The following is a 17,801-nucleotide window of genomic DNA, read 5'->3' on the forward strand; positions in this document are numbered from 1 at the left end:
TGGGACAACTATAATGGCATAATTAATAATAATATATTTTAAAAAGAAAATAGATGTTTAACTTCTAATTCAGCAATTACAAAAAAGAATACTCGATAAATCCCTCAGAATGCTAGACGAAAAGAAAAGGGCAGAAAAAACATGGTTAAGAAAACCCCACAAAATAAGATAATCAAAATAAATTCATTTATATTGGTTTCTACATGTAGATAAGTCTCAAAAGCAAATGTTGAAAGAAAATAGGCAGGATACAAAAATATAGAATGCGCTATCATTATGTAAAGTTGTAATATACCCAAAACAATACTATATGTTTCAAGTATGTATTTAGTACATTTATAAACACACGCACTGGAGAGATAGTGGCTACGTTCTTGGAGGGAGGGAATGCCATGGAATGCCTGTAGGGAGCATGAGAAGTAAAGGAGGATTTTAGCATTATTTATAATGTTTCATTTTTAAGATAAAAGATCTTAAGCAAATGTGGCAAAGTGTTAACATTTTAAAATTCTAGATGATTTTATTATATATTTCCATGTATATTTGAAACTATGAAGTATAATAATTTTCAAAAGAAAAGATAATTTTAGATTTTGATCAATAGAAATTATTCATAAAAATTTCATCCTTTTCCTTTCTATATGGATAAAAATCCCAAGCAGTTCCTAAACCATAGCAAAAAACTTACAAAAATGTGTTCTCTCTAATTTTTGCACCAAAGACAATGATTTGTGATTTTTCTGTTTGAAGGTTCAAAATTCAAATGTGTGCTAATTCTTTATATTTCAATGAACACAGCTTTTAACCATTCAAATATGGTTAAATAACCATGCCAAATATATATGAGATTTATGGAGATCCTCCACACTAGGCTAGTGCCATCTAGCAGAAATATAATGTGAACCACAGTGTAAGCCTTTAAATATATAATTTAAAAGTTTCTAGTGCCCATATTAAGAAAGTAAAAAGAAACAGATGAAATTAATTGTAATAATATATTATATTTGACCTAATATATCCAAAGTATCATTTAATATGTTATCAAAATAAAGATATTAATTATATTTTTTGCATGTGTGTGAATTTTATATTTATAGCATCTCTCATGGCTACCATAGTGTACTTTTGCAGCTCTATATAATAAAAGTAGCTCTCATTCATTGTGCATTTACTGTGTTAGCCACTACACTAGCATGTTCTATATAGTTTACATTTAGTCATTAAAGCCACCCTATAAAATATCTGAAGAAAAAATATTTTTTTATATTTTATTTATTTATTTTTAGAAAGAGAGGAAAGGAGAGAGAAAGAGAGGAAAAGAACTGTCAATGTGGCATAGAAACATTGATCAGTTGTCTCTCGCCTGCCCCCAGCCAGGAACCTGGTGGGCAACTCATGCATGTGCCCTGACCAGAAATGGAACTAGACACATTTCGGTTTTCAGGACAATGCCAGCCCCACTGAGGCACACTAGTCAGGGCTGAGGAGAATTTTTTTTTTAAGAAATACCAATAAACATTTTTTCCAGAAATAAAGCACTCATTAGGAATATTAAAACAATATATGTGCGGAAAGCAAATAGAAATCAGAGTGCCTTGCCCAGGTCATATATCTAGCAACCTGTAGGGCTGGAATGAAACCAGGTTAGTGTGACTCATGGCCCATGCTATTAACCATCATACTCAATGGTCCCTTATGGGCAGTGGCTTTCTCCTTAGGTAATCCTCTCCTGACCATTTAGCTTCTTATTCACTGAGGACCTCAAATCTCATTCTTACCAGGCATTAGTGTTTTTAGTTGGGTGAATACTCTATCTAGGCCTGGAGATGGTGGTATGCACACCCCTCTCTTTTGCCCATCTTTTGTCAAGAGGTTGAAAATGGGACCTAATATTTGTTCTGACTGAGAACCCCTTCAAAATAAGGTAAAATGTAGAAAAGCAGCGACATGCAAAAGAAAGGGAAAGGCTGATATAATTAAGCTCAGCACACTGTAGCCATCTTTGATCTTTTTGTCTATATCTATTGTTCAACTATTTGACAAACTTCTATTTCTAGCCTCTCCATAAAAGTCTCCCTAATTGGGGAAGCAGTACACCTTTCACAGTTTTATAATAAACTGGAGGTGAGTACCAGTATGGAATCAAAGGAAATAAAACTCCAGTTGCTGCTGCTGCCAGGGCTGCCTTCTGAACATAGCTTATACAATATTTCATCTGTGCTGACACCTTTCACTCTCAATTATTTGGCTGCTGTCAAAACAAATCAATCAAATTATAGCACTATGTCTTCATGGTACAATTCTATTGTAAGTTAGCAACATTAGCTTTGAAATATATGGAAGTATAAATTTTATCTCTATTATTTATTTAATGCAATTTTCTCCCATGTGAGTTATTTTCCAAACACAGCAAATTCAAATTATTTTATGTCAAATGCTAAGTGTGTGTATGTGTGTGTGTGTGTGTGTGTGTGTGTGTTCTAAGAATTGCTAAAATAATGGCACACAGGTGAACTGAGACTCATAAGAATGTGTTAATGCACCTGCATGTTTGTGCTAATCTTAATCCAGTGACAAATGGCAAACATAATAAGTTGTTTTTGTTTTTGTTTGGGTGATATTTTTAGCTATAAACTTGATGAGCACAGTTTATTGATATATTTTGGGAGTTGGAGACGACATGACACCCAAGGAAAAAGTTAATGTAGAAATAAAAGGTTTTCAGAGATAAACTTTGCTTACAGTAAGACTTAATTTTCCAAGATAAGCCATTTCCAAAAATTAAAACTTTATTAGGTAAACTACAGTTTTCCCAAGTACAGACTTCCTCTTCTCTAGCACCAAATGTAACACTGTCCTGCATGGCTGTGGTAGGCATGAACCAAAGTGCTTTAAAAAGAATGAAAGGAAGGGAAAAAAGCTCAAACATTTTCATTTTGAAATTTTAAGGCTCAAATACATTTTTAAATAATAGATCTAAATCAACAATTACTTTTCAACAAAAGTGCAAACACTGTTGAAGCTTTTATGTACAAGCTCTTAAAATATCTTATTTATACATGAAAACTTGGCATGTCTTTAGAAGATAAAAAACAGACAGTTACATTTTTGGCTTCTTATTGCACTCCAGTTATATAAGGGTAAGCAACAATCAAAACTTCATCATGAATGCATAGATTATGTCCCATAAAAGAGTATTAAACCCAGGGAATCACATGAGTTCCAGTCCAACCTGGTGCAGAACAACCACACATGCTGGGAATTCTTTCTCAGTCTCGAGCATTGGGCCTTCATCTTCCTCTGCCAGTGGTTTAAATTGCTGTGTCCCTTCCCTAACCTCTTCTCCCCCAGCAGTTTCTTCCCTCCCTGGCTATGGTCACATATGTTGGTGGTTTCAGGATTTCCACCACCAATTACATTCTGAGTTCTAGATCCATGTACTCCCATCTGGTTACTTATATCTCCATTTAAATTCCCTACAGGAAACTTGTACTAATAATGTCAAACTGAATAAGCAATCTCTCTCTCTTCCCCCTTATCATTATACTTTTAATTCATCACCAAGTCTTTCCAAGCCCAGTCCTCTGCCTTTCATTAGTGAAACCAACATCCTTTCTCTCCTGAATTACTGTAAAACCTCCTTCCTAACTAGACAGAAGTGTCTACCACAGGACCTGGAAAATAGCAGATGCTTAGTAAGTATTTGTGAATTTGATCAATCATTGTGCACTGCTCATGGTAAGAAATGAAGTTTAGCTTTTCCCTATGCAGGGCTGAGAAACAGTAGCTATGACCTCTCACTGGGAATCTGCCCTGCAATAAGTGCACACATAAAAGAAGGCAGGACTTCCTTGGAGAGTATTAGCTTTCTGGTCACTAAATAATGGGCAGAGAGGAATTGGGGACCATCTCTAATTTCACTGTTTCCAGTACCTCCTCACTCCCTGTCCTCCAACTTTCTGCAGATACAGCAGTCTCCTGTATTTGGTTCTGGAGAAAATTTGAAAAAATAATCCCAGTTCCCTCTCATCTGTGATAATGAAGTAAGATAGAGAAGCATTTTAAGTCTTCCCCCTTTTAGGTACCAGTGCCATTCTAGTGGCAGCCATCTTGAAAAGAGCTCTGATGTCTGGCTTGGAATCTAATCCAGTCTGCACATCCTAGTGAAGACACATCGCTAGATGCCATCAAGAGCCCTGATGGATTTACAGTTTTATTATGTGCAAACTGGGGATAACATTACTTCACTGCATTTTGCTTTGAAAATAAATGCTTTCGCTCTGCATTGACATTTATGTGGCAGCTGGAAACCATTATCCTTTGACAATGCTTTATTCCATTGACAATATCTTCAAGGACACAGTATCTACTTATACTCTTCATTCATGCTCTTCCAGTTTAACTCATGCCCCAGTGCCTCAGTGACACCTGCTTCAAGAATAATGTACTACAGAACAGGCTCTCCAGGCACTTTAAATAAAACCTCTGAAGGTTTGGAGATATGGAGGCTTAAAAATGCCAAAGGAAGACATGTTGCAACAACTTTTTGTAAACTCTTTACAGTGGATTTGGTGTTATTGTATAGCATGTCATGAGGGGTTCTTCTGAATAACGGGGCAAATATGAATTTATGCACTGAGTATTTTTAATATTGGACTTTGTGATCAAGCAACTAACCAGGGGCTGAGAAATCATTACATACAATACTAAAGCCAGAGTCTGTTCTCATTTCTGTGGCAGGGAATGCATAGTATCAATACATTACACGGGAAATGCTCCTCCACAGGAAAGTGGCCATGCATCACAGTATGGCCTCCACTGTTCTACATGGCTATACTAGTAAGCATGACCCAAAGTGTTTAAAAAGAAAGAAGGGAAAAAACCCTCAACCATCTTTGAGATCTTAAGGCTATGCAGAAAATAGTATGTGTTATGTAAAAATGAAATAAAGGAAAGTAGGTAAGGGAGAACAGAAATACTGGAGGAGTACATGGAAGATAGTAGGTTTGGTGCTTTCTGGGGGGAAAGAGCTTCAGGCAGAAGCAATAGCCTGAGCAAAAGTTCTTGGGTAAGAGGATATTTAAAGAACACCAAAGAGGCCAGGCGCCTTCACACCAAGGCTGACTGAATTGAAAGAGGTGTGGAGGTGAGAAAGCAATATAAATTATACTGAGAATGTATGTATATCTTGAAAAAACTTTTGGCACATGAAACTGACTCAAAACAAAACATCAGAAGCATTCTTGATTTCTCAGAGAACAAGATTCCCAAAGGAGCTACAAGTCTTTAACTGTTGAAAACTTTAAGCAACTGCTTGTACCCAAGCTCCCACAAGGCATTCATGGGCAGAGAAAACCTACAAAAAATGGTATATTCCTCAACTTTTTATTCAGATGTGGCCAAGGAAGATAATGAAATGGGAAGAATCTACCAGCAGTGTAGCCACGTGCCCAGGAAGAGAGTAGCCAAGGATCTTCCATATTGATGTTCAATAGAAGACCTTCTCCCTGTCCCCAGGCAAGAGGACCTTCACAATGTCTGCCTACAAGGACACAGGAATGGCTCTGGATAAACAAATTGTGGCATATTATTATGAAGGAACACTACTTGAAAAGAAAAGAAACTACAGATTTACACAATAATATGGATGAATCACAAAGACAGTATGCCAAGAAAGAAAAGCCAGACATGAAAGAATACGCACTGTATGAATCCATTTATATGAAGTTCTAGAACAGATAAAACTAATGGATAGTGACAGAAAGCAGATCAGGATAGTCCCATTGGAGGGAGGAGATTGACTGCAAAGGGACACAAAGGAAACTTTTGGAGATAATTAAATGTTTTATCTATTGATTGTAGTGGATGGAGGTTGCAGGGTGTATACAATTATCAAAACTCATTGAGCTGAGCACTAAGAGTCATGTGTTTTATTCTATGTAAATAACACCTCAATTAAAGCAACAACAAAAACAAATGAAAATAAAAGAAAATATAACTTGCACATGAAATTTCTAACCTCAAAACTATTCCCATATCCTTTACTTGGCACAACCTTTAATTTGGAGAGTCAAAGCAAACCAGGGAAGGTTTCTCGCCAATGGTAGGAGCAGAAAAAAAAATCCTTGGCCTTGAGTTTCAGCTTGTTTTGAATCTAATTGCTTTCCATAGTCAGATTAAACAGCACTCTGTAATGTACTTTTGGTTATTAATTTAAATATTATGGTGGAGTTAACTGAAATGTTCATAGCTTGATATAAATCTTCTAGGTAGTGCATTTATATTCTCCATTTATGTTGCCCGCAGTGATTAGAGGGTTACCCAACCTGGCCTGTATGGTGAGAACAAGTCATCATACAGAACCTGAATTATCTATTCTAAATGCAGACTCACCTCTGCTGTACCACTAACACCTTTGCTACTTGTGGTCATGTGTTGAGATTGTAATTATATGTATTTTCTGCTCAGACCGAAAAAAGCAAAAAATCTAGTACAGTTTCATGAATTCCATGAAGAAGACTTTATTTTACCATGTCAAATAATCATCCAATTCCCATACTAAGACAAATGCAAATTATGTTTTTAGTGCAGTTACTGTATTTCAAAATAATAAGTAAAATAGTAGACACTGATTTTTAAAGAAGTTTGTAAAGTCTGTGACAGAGCAAATATACTCATTTTCTTTCTCTGAGGTTTATCAGCATTATTAGCCTTATTTCACAGTTGTGGGTTTCTTACAGTCACTAAAAACCAAATCCTCATGAGCACCCAGCAGAAGAATGGAGGGACCTGTAGTGATAGTAAAAGGGAAAAGGGATCTCAAAAGATGGGAGACAACACAAACTTCACCTACTTCATTTCTTGGTCTACTTCATTTCTGGGCTTGAATCCAAGCCAGAACTCTAAAGGACTTCCCTTAAAATATTCAGAACCTAGACCCCACCTTTGGCATTTCTGTGTTGAGAGTTTGTCTCAATCTCAATCCATGGCCATAGGAGATCATTAAAGGTCTATAGGTAATTTCAGTGGGCAAGCCTACACACATCCTGCTCAGAGCCCTCTCTACTTTGAGGGAGGCCTTAGCATGCTCTTAAACATGTTTCCTGTGTTCCATACCATGTCATCCAGGCTTCCCCCTTGCGCCCACATTGCAGCTATTGGACAGGAGTGGACACTTCAACACAGGCCAGTTAGTCTCTAGTCTAGCCAGTGACTGATAAGGTAGCTTAGAATTAAAAGACTCAACCCAACAAGAATTTCAGTTTTGGGGAGTTTGAATTTTAGACAGATGTGGAGATAGGGATAAAGATGGAGATGTAAAGATAGAGATGTGGAGGTAGAGATAACACTAGATCCCCTAGAGGTGCATGATTTGGAAAGATGTATGTACTCTAAGGAAATAAAATGGGATGTGAGTGACCCAAAATGATGAGTTAGCCAAAATGTCAACCAGTGCAGTAGAGGACAGACAAGAGGAGGGGTAGGAGGAGAGGGTACAGGTTATTAGTCATCCTGGGTAAGGAGGTCAGGATCTGCCTGCTCAAAGGGGAGAATGATGCAGCCTGCAGCCCATTGCTTCACTGGATTGTCTTATCCCCAAACCTTATTCCACCAACCCTGAGGCTGAGCTGCAGGGTTATTCCCAAAATTCTGTAAGATTTTTAACTTCTTATTCCCATCTGTTTCCTTACAAAAAAATCCTACCATTGATGAGACTGGAGTGCATCTCTTTCTTGCATGGGTGGATCTGAGAAGGGCTAACAGCTGCAGGCCATGCAGATGGGTTTTCTCTATCAACAATGAAAAGCTTTTGGTGGATAAAATCTTACAGCAATTGTTTCAATAATGCTTGAATTATGCAAGAAAACACCTCTTAGTCTTGGGTATATCGGTATCCTGACAGAAGCAAAAATATGCCCAAATAAATTATCATTTTCAATCATTACCCTCATTTAAAGGCCTGGGTTGGTAAGGGACAGAAGGAAAATTAATGAGGACACTTATCATAATCACACTGCTCTCCATTACCCTGAGATTCTCAGAATCCAAAAATAGTGGCAGAGATGCCAGATAAATTTTTAAAAAGCTCACCAGACCAGGCTTTATTAAACTTTTGTGTATATATGGAGACAACTATACTTGAACAATAATGCCAATTAAAAAGTGGGCAAAGGACTTGAACAGACATTCCTCCAAGGAGGACATACAGAAGATCGAGAGACACATGAAAAGATGCTCAATATTGCTAGCTATCAGAGAGATGCAAATTGAAACCACAATGAGATACCGCTCTACACCAGTCAGAATGGCCATCATAAACAAAGCAACAAACAAGCGTTGGAGAGGTTGTGGAGAAGAGGAGACCCTAATCCATTGTTGGTGAGATTGCAGAATAATACAACCACTGTGGAAAACAGTATGGAATTTTCTCAGAAAACTACAAATGGATCTGTCTTTTGACTCAGCAATTCCACTGCTGGGATTATATCCTGTTAACCCTAAAACACTAATCCAAAAGAACCCATGCACTGTAATGTTCATAGAAGCACAATTTACAATAGCCAAGCACTGCAAGCAACCCAGGTGCCCATCAGTAAATGAATGGATCAAAAGATGATGGTACATATACACAATGGAATTCTATGCCGCAGAAAGAAGGAAGGAGCTCCTACCCTTTGAAACAGCATGGATGGAACTGGAAAGCATTATGCTGAGTGAAATAAGCCAGGTGTTGAAAGACAAATACCACATGATCTCACCTTTAACAGGAAGCTAAACAATAAAACAAACAAGCAAGCAAAATAAAAACAAAGACACTGAAATAGAGAACAGGGGAACAGTGACCAGAGGGGAGAGGGGAGGGAATTTCAGGGGGAAAGGGGGAAGGATTTACAGGAACTAGTACAAAGGACACATAGACATAAACTAAGGGGGTAGGAAATGGGAGGGAGGGAGGGAGCACTGGAGGGGTGGGCTGGGATGGGAGTAAAAGACAGAAAACTGTACTTGAACAATACTTAAATTAAAAAATAATAAAAAAGAAAGAATCACCTGGGAATCTTTTAAAAATGAGGACTCTGTTTAGTGGGTCTGAGTCTGCATTTCTAAGAAGCTCCCATGAGATGCCAATGCCATTGATCTTAGGACCATGCTTAGAAGAGATTGTGATAGAACACTTGCTGCCTGAGCCAAGATACCCACCTGTGTAACATCATGTCATTAGTACTCATTAAAATACATGCATGAATCATGGCTTCCAAAGTTCTGAGAGCTATTCCACATCACTTGATAGGAAACATAAATGAATCAGCTCTCAATCTCTTTAGTGAAGAGGAAAATACTTGAAAACATACTCTGAGTTCTAAACCATTAAAAAACTGATGTCAATAATTTTTTTCTCTTAGAAAATTTGTTGCTTTTGTTAGAAGAACAGACAGGCTGCAAAGATGGGCACAAGCTGGCCAACTTGCTCCATGAATGAAACCTTACCTTTCACAATGAGGAGAGGGAAACCGTCCTTAACTAAGCCTGCCATATGGAAGCAGGCCTTACTGCAGACTAGATGTTTAACACTTAAATCCTTCCCCTCACACTGACCCATCAAATCTGTCTTATAAAACCACCTGCTAAGTTTGGGCATCTATTACAGGCAGACAGACTTACTGGTTGTTTCCAAAGACTCTTATAAGCCTGAGGCTAAGGTTATTGTGCTAATTGTCTAGGGGTGGACCATAGGGAGGGGACAGAGCAGTCTACCTTGTTGCCTATATAAATGTGTATAAAGACTCTTTCTGAGGTACTGTGTAGCCCATTTATAAGATTGGTGCCCTTGAAAGAGGATTGTCAAGGGTTCCCTAAAGGTGGTGAGATCACTACTAGGCTGACAAAGTGATTGACTGGCACTGCCCTTCAGGTGGTAGACACTGATCTTGGGCACCTTGGAGATATGAGACATTTCACTATTACCATCCTTACTGTCCTTGGATTCCTTGCATGGTGACTAACTCTTTCTGGTTTACTTGGGACTTTCCTGGTTTCACAGTAAAAGTCCTGTGTCTCAAGAGAACCCCCAGACCCAGGACACCAGGATGGCTGATCATTTCTTATACTAGTGAGGTCTGGGTAATGAAGAAATTACGTGGAAATATATGAAAGGAACAGAAAGGCCAAACAAAACTGGAGGACAGAACTTTCTTGGATCCTGACAGTGTCTTAAAAATTAAGATTCATTCATAATGATATTAAAGAAAAGGATGTTGGGGAGGGGCTGGAGTACTCAGACTAACTAGGAAGTATTCCTATAACTGTCTGACTTGCAACTGGGCATGTTTCATTGGAGTGACCTTGGCCCTCTTCCCAACATCACTGGAATTTCAAAGATGAAAACAAAGAGACATGTTCCCTTACTGCTTGTACAGTGGACAAGATCTTGGCCATCAATTCCAATACAGTTCTGATGATGAGGCCATATAGAAATTATGTGAGAAGCATTAAGAGATAAAAGGGGCTAAACTTTAGGATTATTTTATGAAACCAAAGATACCATAAGGAGCCAAATTCCAAACTACAAGCTTATACTAAATTTTATATTAAGAGAAAGAGAGAGACATTTGATCCAAATTTGGAAGTTCATTCTGGACCAGTAACTACTTCTGAATCCCTAAAATAACAAAATAATAAAGCCCTAAGAATACCAAACTGTAATAAAGATATAACAAGACCAGTATTTTGGACTCTGACTTTTTTAGTGTCCATTTTAACCAAGCAGGTTTAATTCATGAGCTACCCTACAAGCTTATGTTTATTTATAATATCCAATATTCCCATAAGTGCAAATGTTCCAAATGGAAGACTGCATTTCGATAATGCCCATTTCTTCATTAAGATTTCATCATCCACCTACATTAAAAAGTCTCTCCCTACACTGTGTTGCTTTTGCTTTCACCTTGTTCATTCCTGCCATATTTGCTTAATCTTGAGATCCTGGCTTCCCTGGCACTCTCAAATTTAAAACAAGCAAAATTTGTGCATTAATGTGTCTTGAGCATGCATGATTTATGAATGCTGGTTTTCTTGGCACAATTTAATGGTGGAAAAGAGACTGTTTTAAACATTAAACTAAAAGTTATGAAGTGGCAACAGTGGATGGGATATTAGAACATAATAGTACATTAAGAAGTTTGAGTCAAGAGTTAGTTTTTACTTGGTCTATTTCTTAATCTGTGGACTGATGCTCTGACCAATTTAGTAGATTATTAGAAAACCTGACATTTGAGCAACTAAAAATGTACTCTATATGGTTGTTCTAAAAAGATACCCAATAAAACTCCCACCCTGTAGAAAGAAATTTAGTCACTAATATTTACATCAATAGAAAAAACACCTTTGCCTAATCCAAAACAAATTTGTTTACTCTTTATTAAGTATCTTAGTTATATTCAAGTCATTTTCTATCATAAAATATTTTCTCTCAAAGAGTCTCTTGTAAACAAGTTTATCAGTTAGTATTACTAAATCTCTTAAAGAAAAGTCAGAGCTTTCATTATGTCAAAGGAATTGCCCTTTTTGAATAAAGTTAGAATTGAACTCTTGCTATATGCTCATGTAACAGAAAGGCTCAATAGTTGAGTCTGTTTTTCTCATAATAAACTATTATTTCAAGTAATATAATTTTGTTGAGTAATTATAACTGAAATATACTTAGTAAACACAATAGTACTTAAACTAATTATTCCAATTGATTCCTTCTTGAGATGTTTCAACCACTTCATGCACAAACCAGTCATGTCTAACCTTTCACTGAAGATGACTAAATTGAAGAACTCATGAGATTGTAAAGCAGATTGTCAAGTAACAGCATAATAATTTTAAATGTAAGTTTTTGATGATGATTGCTCACAAATGCTTCCAGAATACCTGAAATTAATTTTAGAAAATAAGGACTGATAAAGCCTAGGGCTCGAGCAAGCTAAGGATTCCCAAGACAATTTGAAACATTGCTTCCTATGTAAGCTTTCTATGATCTTTATGGTGGAAGCAGGTCTGAACCACATTTAACATTTGGGGTACTTGTCCACTGTAGAAAAAACTGGCCAGTGGGCAGAGCCCTACATGGCACACAGACACAATGACTTACCTTGTAGATTTTGCAATGGCAGAGTCATAATACCTCCGGCTGCAGCTGCTGCTACCAGCCCTTGGATATTGGTGAGATTCGCAGTAGGCAGTGTGAGGACCAGTCCTTGTTGCCCTCCTAGCTGTCCGGCCATGTTGAAGGGAATGAGGATAGGCTGGTTGAGGGCTGGTGTGCCTCCTGGCATCACGCCAGTGACAGCAGAGGCTAACTGCTGTGCTGTCAGAAGTGGCTGCATAGAAACAGATAATCCCAGCTCACTTTTCAGTGAAACAAGGATACAGGCCTTAGAGCATTTTTTCTTCTATTTATGCAAGGTCAATAAAGTTCCTGGACAAGTAGTAAAGAAACATGCTTTAGTTCAGGGGAAAAAAAAAAAACAGGTTGACTGGTGGAAAAAATGGAAAGAACCTTTTACTTATATTTTTTGGAAAATTCCATTTGGTCCTCACATCTTCTAAGGAGTTCAAATACCTTTAAAAATAACATCTTACACTTATATGTTATTTTTCCAATGCAGTTTTTTTCATTCTACCACTATAACTTTGAAACTCTGCTAAATTATTCTGTGTTATTCCAGAAAAAAATTCATTGGGATCTGCAGAATTGTTTTTTGTTTAAAAAATAGCAATTAAATTCTGTTCTCTTCTATTAAATTAGCAAAAGTAATATGAAATATTTACTCAGTGCTGGTAAATCTATAGTGACAATATTATGTGGATTTAGTACATGTACTCTGTCATAGCCTTTTGAAAAGCAATTTGGACATCCACATCAATAGCTACAAAAATATTCATCCCATTTTGACTCAGAATATACTTCTAGGATATAGGCTGAAGATATAATTCAAACAGAAAAAAGATAAATGCATGAAAGTATGCATTAAGGATTAAAATACATAAATGCTTACAAATACTTTGTTAGAGTACTAAGTTTGATAAGGTATTACATAGTCTTTAAAATGAATCATTTTGGTATATTTTTAGAAAAATAGAAAAAGTTTATAAGAATAAATGAAATAAAATGAAAAATGATTAAGCAAGTGATAATGAAATCACTGTTAAAATGGAAAATTATCTTGTATATGTATAATGACAAGATCCAAAAAAATTTTGAGAAAAACAAAAATATTTAATGTGAATAAATTATAAAATGTTTTAATTATTTTCTTTGTTATAACTTTAACACTCTATGTCCAGTTAAACAACATTAAAAATACACATTTATGTCCACTGTCTAGCCAATTGTCATTGTTTGACATGGAAAGGTAGTCTTATAGGTATGTATTTTGGGCATCAGACATATTTGAGTTAGAGAGTGCTCTTTACCAGGGTGACACAGACAGAGTTCCTGCCTTGGCCAGGCCAGATGATCCAGGACTTTCACTGCACCCTCCTGGGAGCTTTGTGAACCATGTCCATTTTTTTCTTAGACAAACCAATATAAAGCGCTTATGGAAGGGTTTCAACTTTTTGGTGTTAATGCAGTATGATTCTATAAAGTAAATGGTAATTCAATATAGGCAGAGTATAAAGCCCAGTGTCTAACAACCAAGTACCATTCTAGTGCACGGTATGTGTAATAACTATTATCCCATCACTGAGATACAGAGAGGTTAGTAACTTGCCCCAAATCCAGTGTCTAGTGGGGGTAAGGGGCTTAAGTCCAGACGGGCTGCTCCAGAGCCAACATTGCACCTCTTTCTAATTACATTTTCTCAATTCATGAAGAAGATCTAGAGAAATAGGGCTGCTTCATTTGCAGAATGAGATGGAGGAGGTTTGAGTTCACTCTCTGGTCGTCTCCTAAAGTCTTCCTTCAAGGTTACTTCTGGGGAGCCCTCTGAAGGACTCCATACAGCCTAGTTTTATAGAACCATTTCTTAGGCTCTATGGGCCTAGCTCCTAACACATTTGCTGGATTTTGCTAAATTCACCAAGATTAATTGTGCTTTTTAAAAGTACTCTGAAGCATAAAAATAAATATATTTTAAAAAATAAATACAAAATTATAAACTTCTCCTTAAATGGCTAGTGTTACATCATTGAAGAAAGTAATTCAAGATAGCAGGGGAGTGGGTAGTCCTCAGACTATATACAGAACACAGACTTGAGACTTTTGGCCTATAGTATTTTTTAAAATAGAATTTATAGGCTTAAAGTCAGGCACACACTCTCCAGTTTGTCATGGTGCCCACCCACCTCTCACCATCTGGGTCTGCCGTGCAGTGCAATGCATATAACCTGGAAGCCTTATAGCATACTACCCCTGGTAAGTTTACACACATACACAGTGTCATAAGCCTGAAATCAGAAAGGGCACAACCAGAAAAAGCTGGTTGCTGAGATTCCCAGTAAACTTCATCTGGGCTTCCATAAGAAAGTCCATATCTCCTCAGGAGTTCTGGCCTCGAGCTCTTGGCATCCAAGATGCACATTGGGATTTGAAGCCATCCAGGGACTTGCCGGTGCTGGAACAAGAAAGTCAAGACCAACCCAAGCTCTAAACTTGGGTTTTCAAGCCTTGAACTGGTGAGCCCTCAAAGTGTAGAGAAATAAGAAATTTCTAGAAACAAAAATGACAGTGAAAGAGAGAGAAAGGCTTAAATATCAGCTTCATTTCCATAAAATTAGGGTGAACTCTGAAAGCTTCACACTGAATGACAGAAGTAAAAAGAAAAAAAAAAGCCCAGTCTTTTGCAATTGTGTTCTATATCTCCACATAACCACACTGGGGTGTGAAAAACAAATATTAGACTTTAAAAAATAATGACTATTTTCTTTATTAATGCAGAGGTTATATGTGATGTACAATGTTGTCAAACCCAATAAGCTGAACTTGCATTAAAATTGCATTAACTTTTTGTATTAAATCACATCTTATATTTCAAAAATGCCTATAGTAAGGCTGAAGTAACTTAATTTTCTTCACAATCCAGTCATTAAAGTTTTACTTTCTAAAAAATTACATGGCAACCAACAGCATAGTTGTAGTAGGTCTTAAGAAGAAAAAAAAACAAACAAACAGGATTCCAAATGACTAAACCCATTTTTTCTGTAAAAAAAGAGAAAAGTTCTGCAAACACACTTTTTCTTGATGGTATTTAATAAATAATGTAGTAAGCTTCCCATACTGATATTTATCACCATCTTCTCTTTGTTAGAGTTAATTGGATTGAACTCATTATTATCTATTTGGTTCTTTTCATGATTAAATCATCCTTTATGCAACCTAATGGAAAGCAGTTGAGAGATACTGACCTGTGGCCCAACCGGGAATGGGGGGTGGGTCTGACTGGCCTGGTGTTGATCAGGAGTGCTTGGGTCTGATAATGCCAGGTTTCCTCTGGCCCCTGGAATTCAGAAGAGAGGTACTCTTTTAACACACAACCCAGCCTGTACATCACATAACATTAAGGCACAGATAATATGCCAGAGTAATTTATCAAAGTTCCAGTGTTCAAATCACTTATCAACTGCATAAATTTTGCTAATGACATTCAATATGGCCAAAGTCATTCCAGGAGGTAGCAGGCTATGACAGCAGGGAAGATGATACTATCATCAGTAATGCTAATAGGCTTGTACTATACATCAGTTTGCACGGGATACCCCAATGCACTGTTTGTGTGGGAAACTGCATCCTTTATGCATAGGTGGGCTACAGCTATAGGTGGGCTACAGATTTGGGAAATCTGATTTTGGAAAGCCAGAGGAAGTGTGGTCTCAGACATGATCAAGTACAACTATGTTATCACACACTTAAGCCCTTCTCCAGATACCCTTCAAACAATGAAACTTATGAATGTGTTTTCCTAAAAACAAAGCAGTTTTCAATGTCATCTTATGTGATGATCTAAAAAAGAATATAGGACTCTTTAAGCAAACTTCCTGGGTGCTGACTGAAACAGAAGGAATCCCACATTACCTTCAGGGAGCCCCACTATGCTAACCATAGAACACAACTTATTTCCTTTGCTGAAATCCTGTTGAACACCAAAGCATGAAAAATGAAATGGCATCAAAAATAGCAGAGCTTTCAAGCCTTCTTAAACATTATAGTTTCTTTGTGTGGGCTTATGTGCTTTGTTTCAGGATAAAATAAAGCATAGTAGGTAAGATAGTGGCAATAACAATAAATACATGAATAAACAAACAAATAGAGCTAACAGCAGTTTTTGAAGAGTTTTAGTTGGTAGTTTTTATTTTCTTGGTGGTTGAAATCCAATTCCAAGCTATCCTTAACAAGACTCTCTCTCTTTCCTGATATTTCTCCTACGAATAGCATGTGGAAGACAACTCTGTTTATTAGCATGCCATGGAAGACAAAAAAAGATATGATCCACACTTATAAATTTTAAAGAAGGTATTATTGGCTCATTTAAAACAAATTCTTCTATATATTTTCCAAAGGACAGACTTATAAATAATGGAAATGTGGGGAAAAATACTTCAGCACATTAAGCTACAAATAAAATTGACTGCTACACATTATTCAATTGACTTCTATCTCCACTGCGATGTGTCAATCATAATGGCATTTTATAATGGGATTAAGCAATAAATGTGCAAAGCCATTATGCAGAAATCTGAAAATCTGATTAATTTGTAATTTTTTTGTGTATAGAAAGTCAGGAATAAACATTGCTTGGGGAATACTTACAAGCATTCTATTGAAATTTCTAAATTGATTTTGAACAAACTAATAAAAACACAGACTTGCTGACATTTTATAAAGCAAATTCTGTCAAAATATGTTTGGCATTTTAATGATTTCTGTCATTTAATAACAAGGGTAAGATGACCCATTATAAGATGCCCACAATTTTCCCATAATGTGTAAGAGACCCTTCTTCTAAATTTATTGTATATGATTTACTTATTGTGCTTGGGCACTTTAAACTGGGAGTTGTATTAGGCATTTTAAATCTCACCGCTTCTCTTCTCATATACCCAAGTCCAATTTTTACCTTAAAATTGTCAGCAAGAGTTTTGTGTCCTTTTATAGAACTAGCCAGCTCCAAGTGATGCTTTTGGTTAAATATTCAGATTAGGTAAATTTTCAAATGGCTAAATACCCAGTTTAGTTTTTGAAGATGTTTTAAAAATTTATTTGCTTCCCCATACTCGCCAGGTATAGATGTTTACACCAGATTGTGAAAAGAGACTTTTACAATGCATAGAGAAAGAGAAAAACCCTTTACACAAAAATATGTAACTTAATTAAAAAAATTCTATACTATGCAAGGCCCTTCAGTTTCATGTTTCTTTCTGGAGTACCATACACATTTTGTACTCTGTTCCTGATGACATCTCATCGTAAAGTTTAGGATTTGTCCTATACAGGCACTGTGTCAACAAGAGTGTGTGTCTGTTACCCGTAACTTTACACAGATCACATTTGCTTATATTTTATTCTCTGTTGCTGGAGGCCCTCACTGGCATACAGCAGCTTGTTTTAAGGCTTGTTATTTTCAAAAACCATGTTTAGTGCAGTACAGGGCAATTGCACACAATTTTATGTGTAAAATGATGTCTTTCACAGGTTCTAGAGGAGATTATGTATGCTTTCCAGCTTGGATCAAAAAGTAATGTTTCTTTTTAATGCACACCTCCATTTGTCCCAAGTGCATGTGTCACGCTTAACTTTGTAGGACCACAAACTAATC

The 17,801-nt window shown here is 36.7% G+C and overlaps 1 protein-coding gene across 1 annotated transcript in view; it reads right to left on the reverse strand.

Moving 5' to 3' along the window:
- Positions 1–17,801, reverse strand: part of POU6F2 (POU class 6 homeobox 2) — a 460,076-nt gene that overhangs the window by 296,776 nt on the left and 145,499 nt on the right. Inside the window, exons 2-3 of the mRNA XM_037056530.1 lie at positions 15,394–15,485; positions 12,137–12,365 (exon numbers count right to left, since the gene is read on the reverse strand). Of these exons, the coding sequence (XP_036912425.1) occupies positions 12,137–12,365; positions 15,394–15,485 (321 nt within the window). The remainder of the gene's footprint in view (positions 1–12,136; positions 12,366–15,393; positions 15,486–17,801) is intronic.

The sequence above is a fragment of the Sturnira hondurensis genome, unplaced genomic scaffold, assembly GCF_014824575.4.
Source record: "Sturnira hondurensis isolate 20B ecotype Veracruz unplaced genomic scaffold, ASM1482457v3 Scaffold0008992, whole genome shotgun sequence".
Classification (NCBI taxonomy): Eukaryota; Metazoa; Chordata; class Mammalia; order Chiroptera; family Phyllostomidae; genus Sturnira; species Sturnira hondurensis.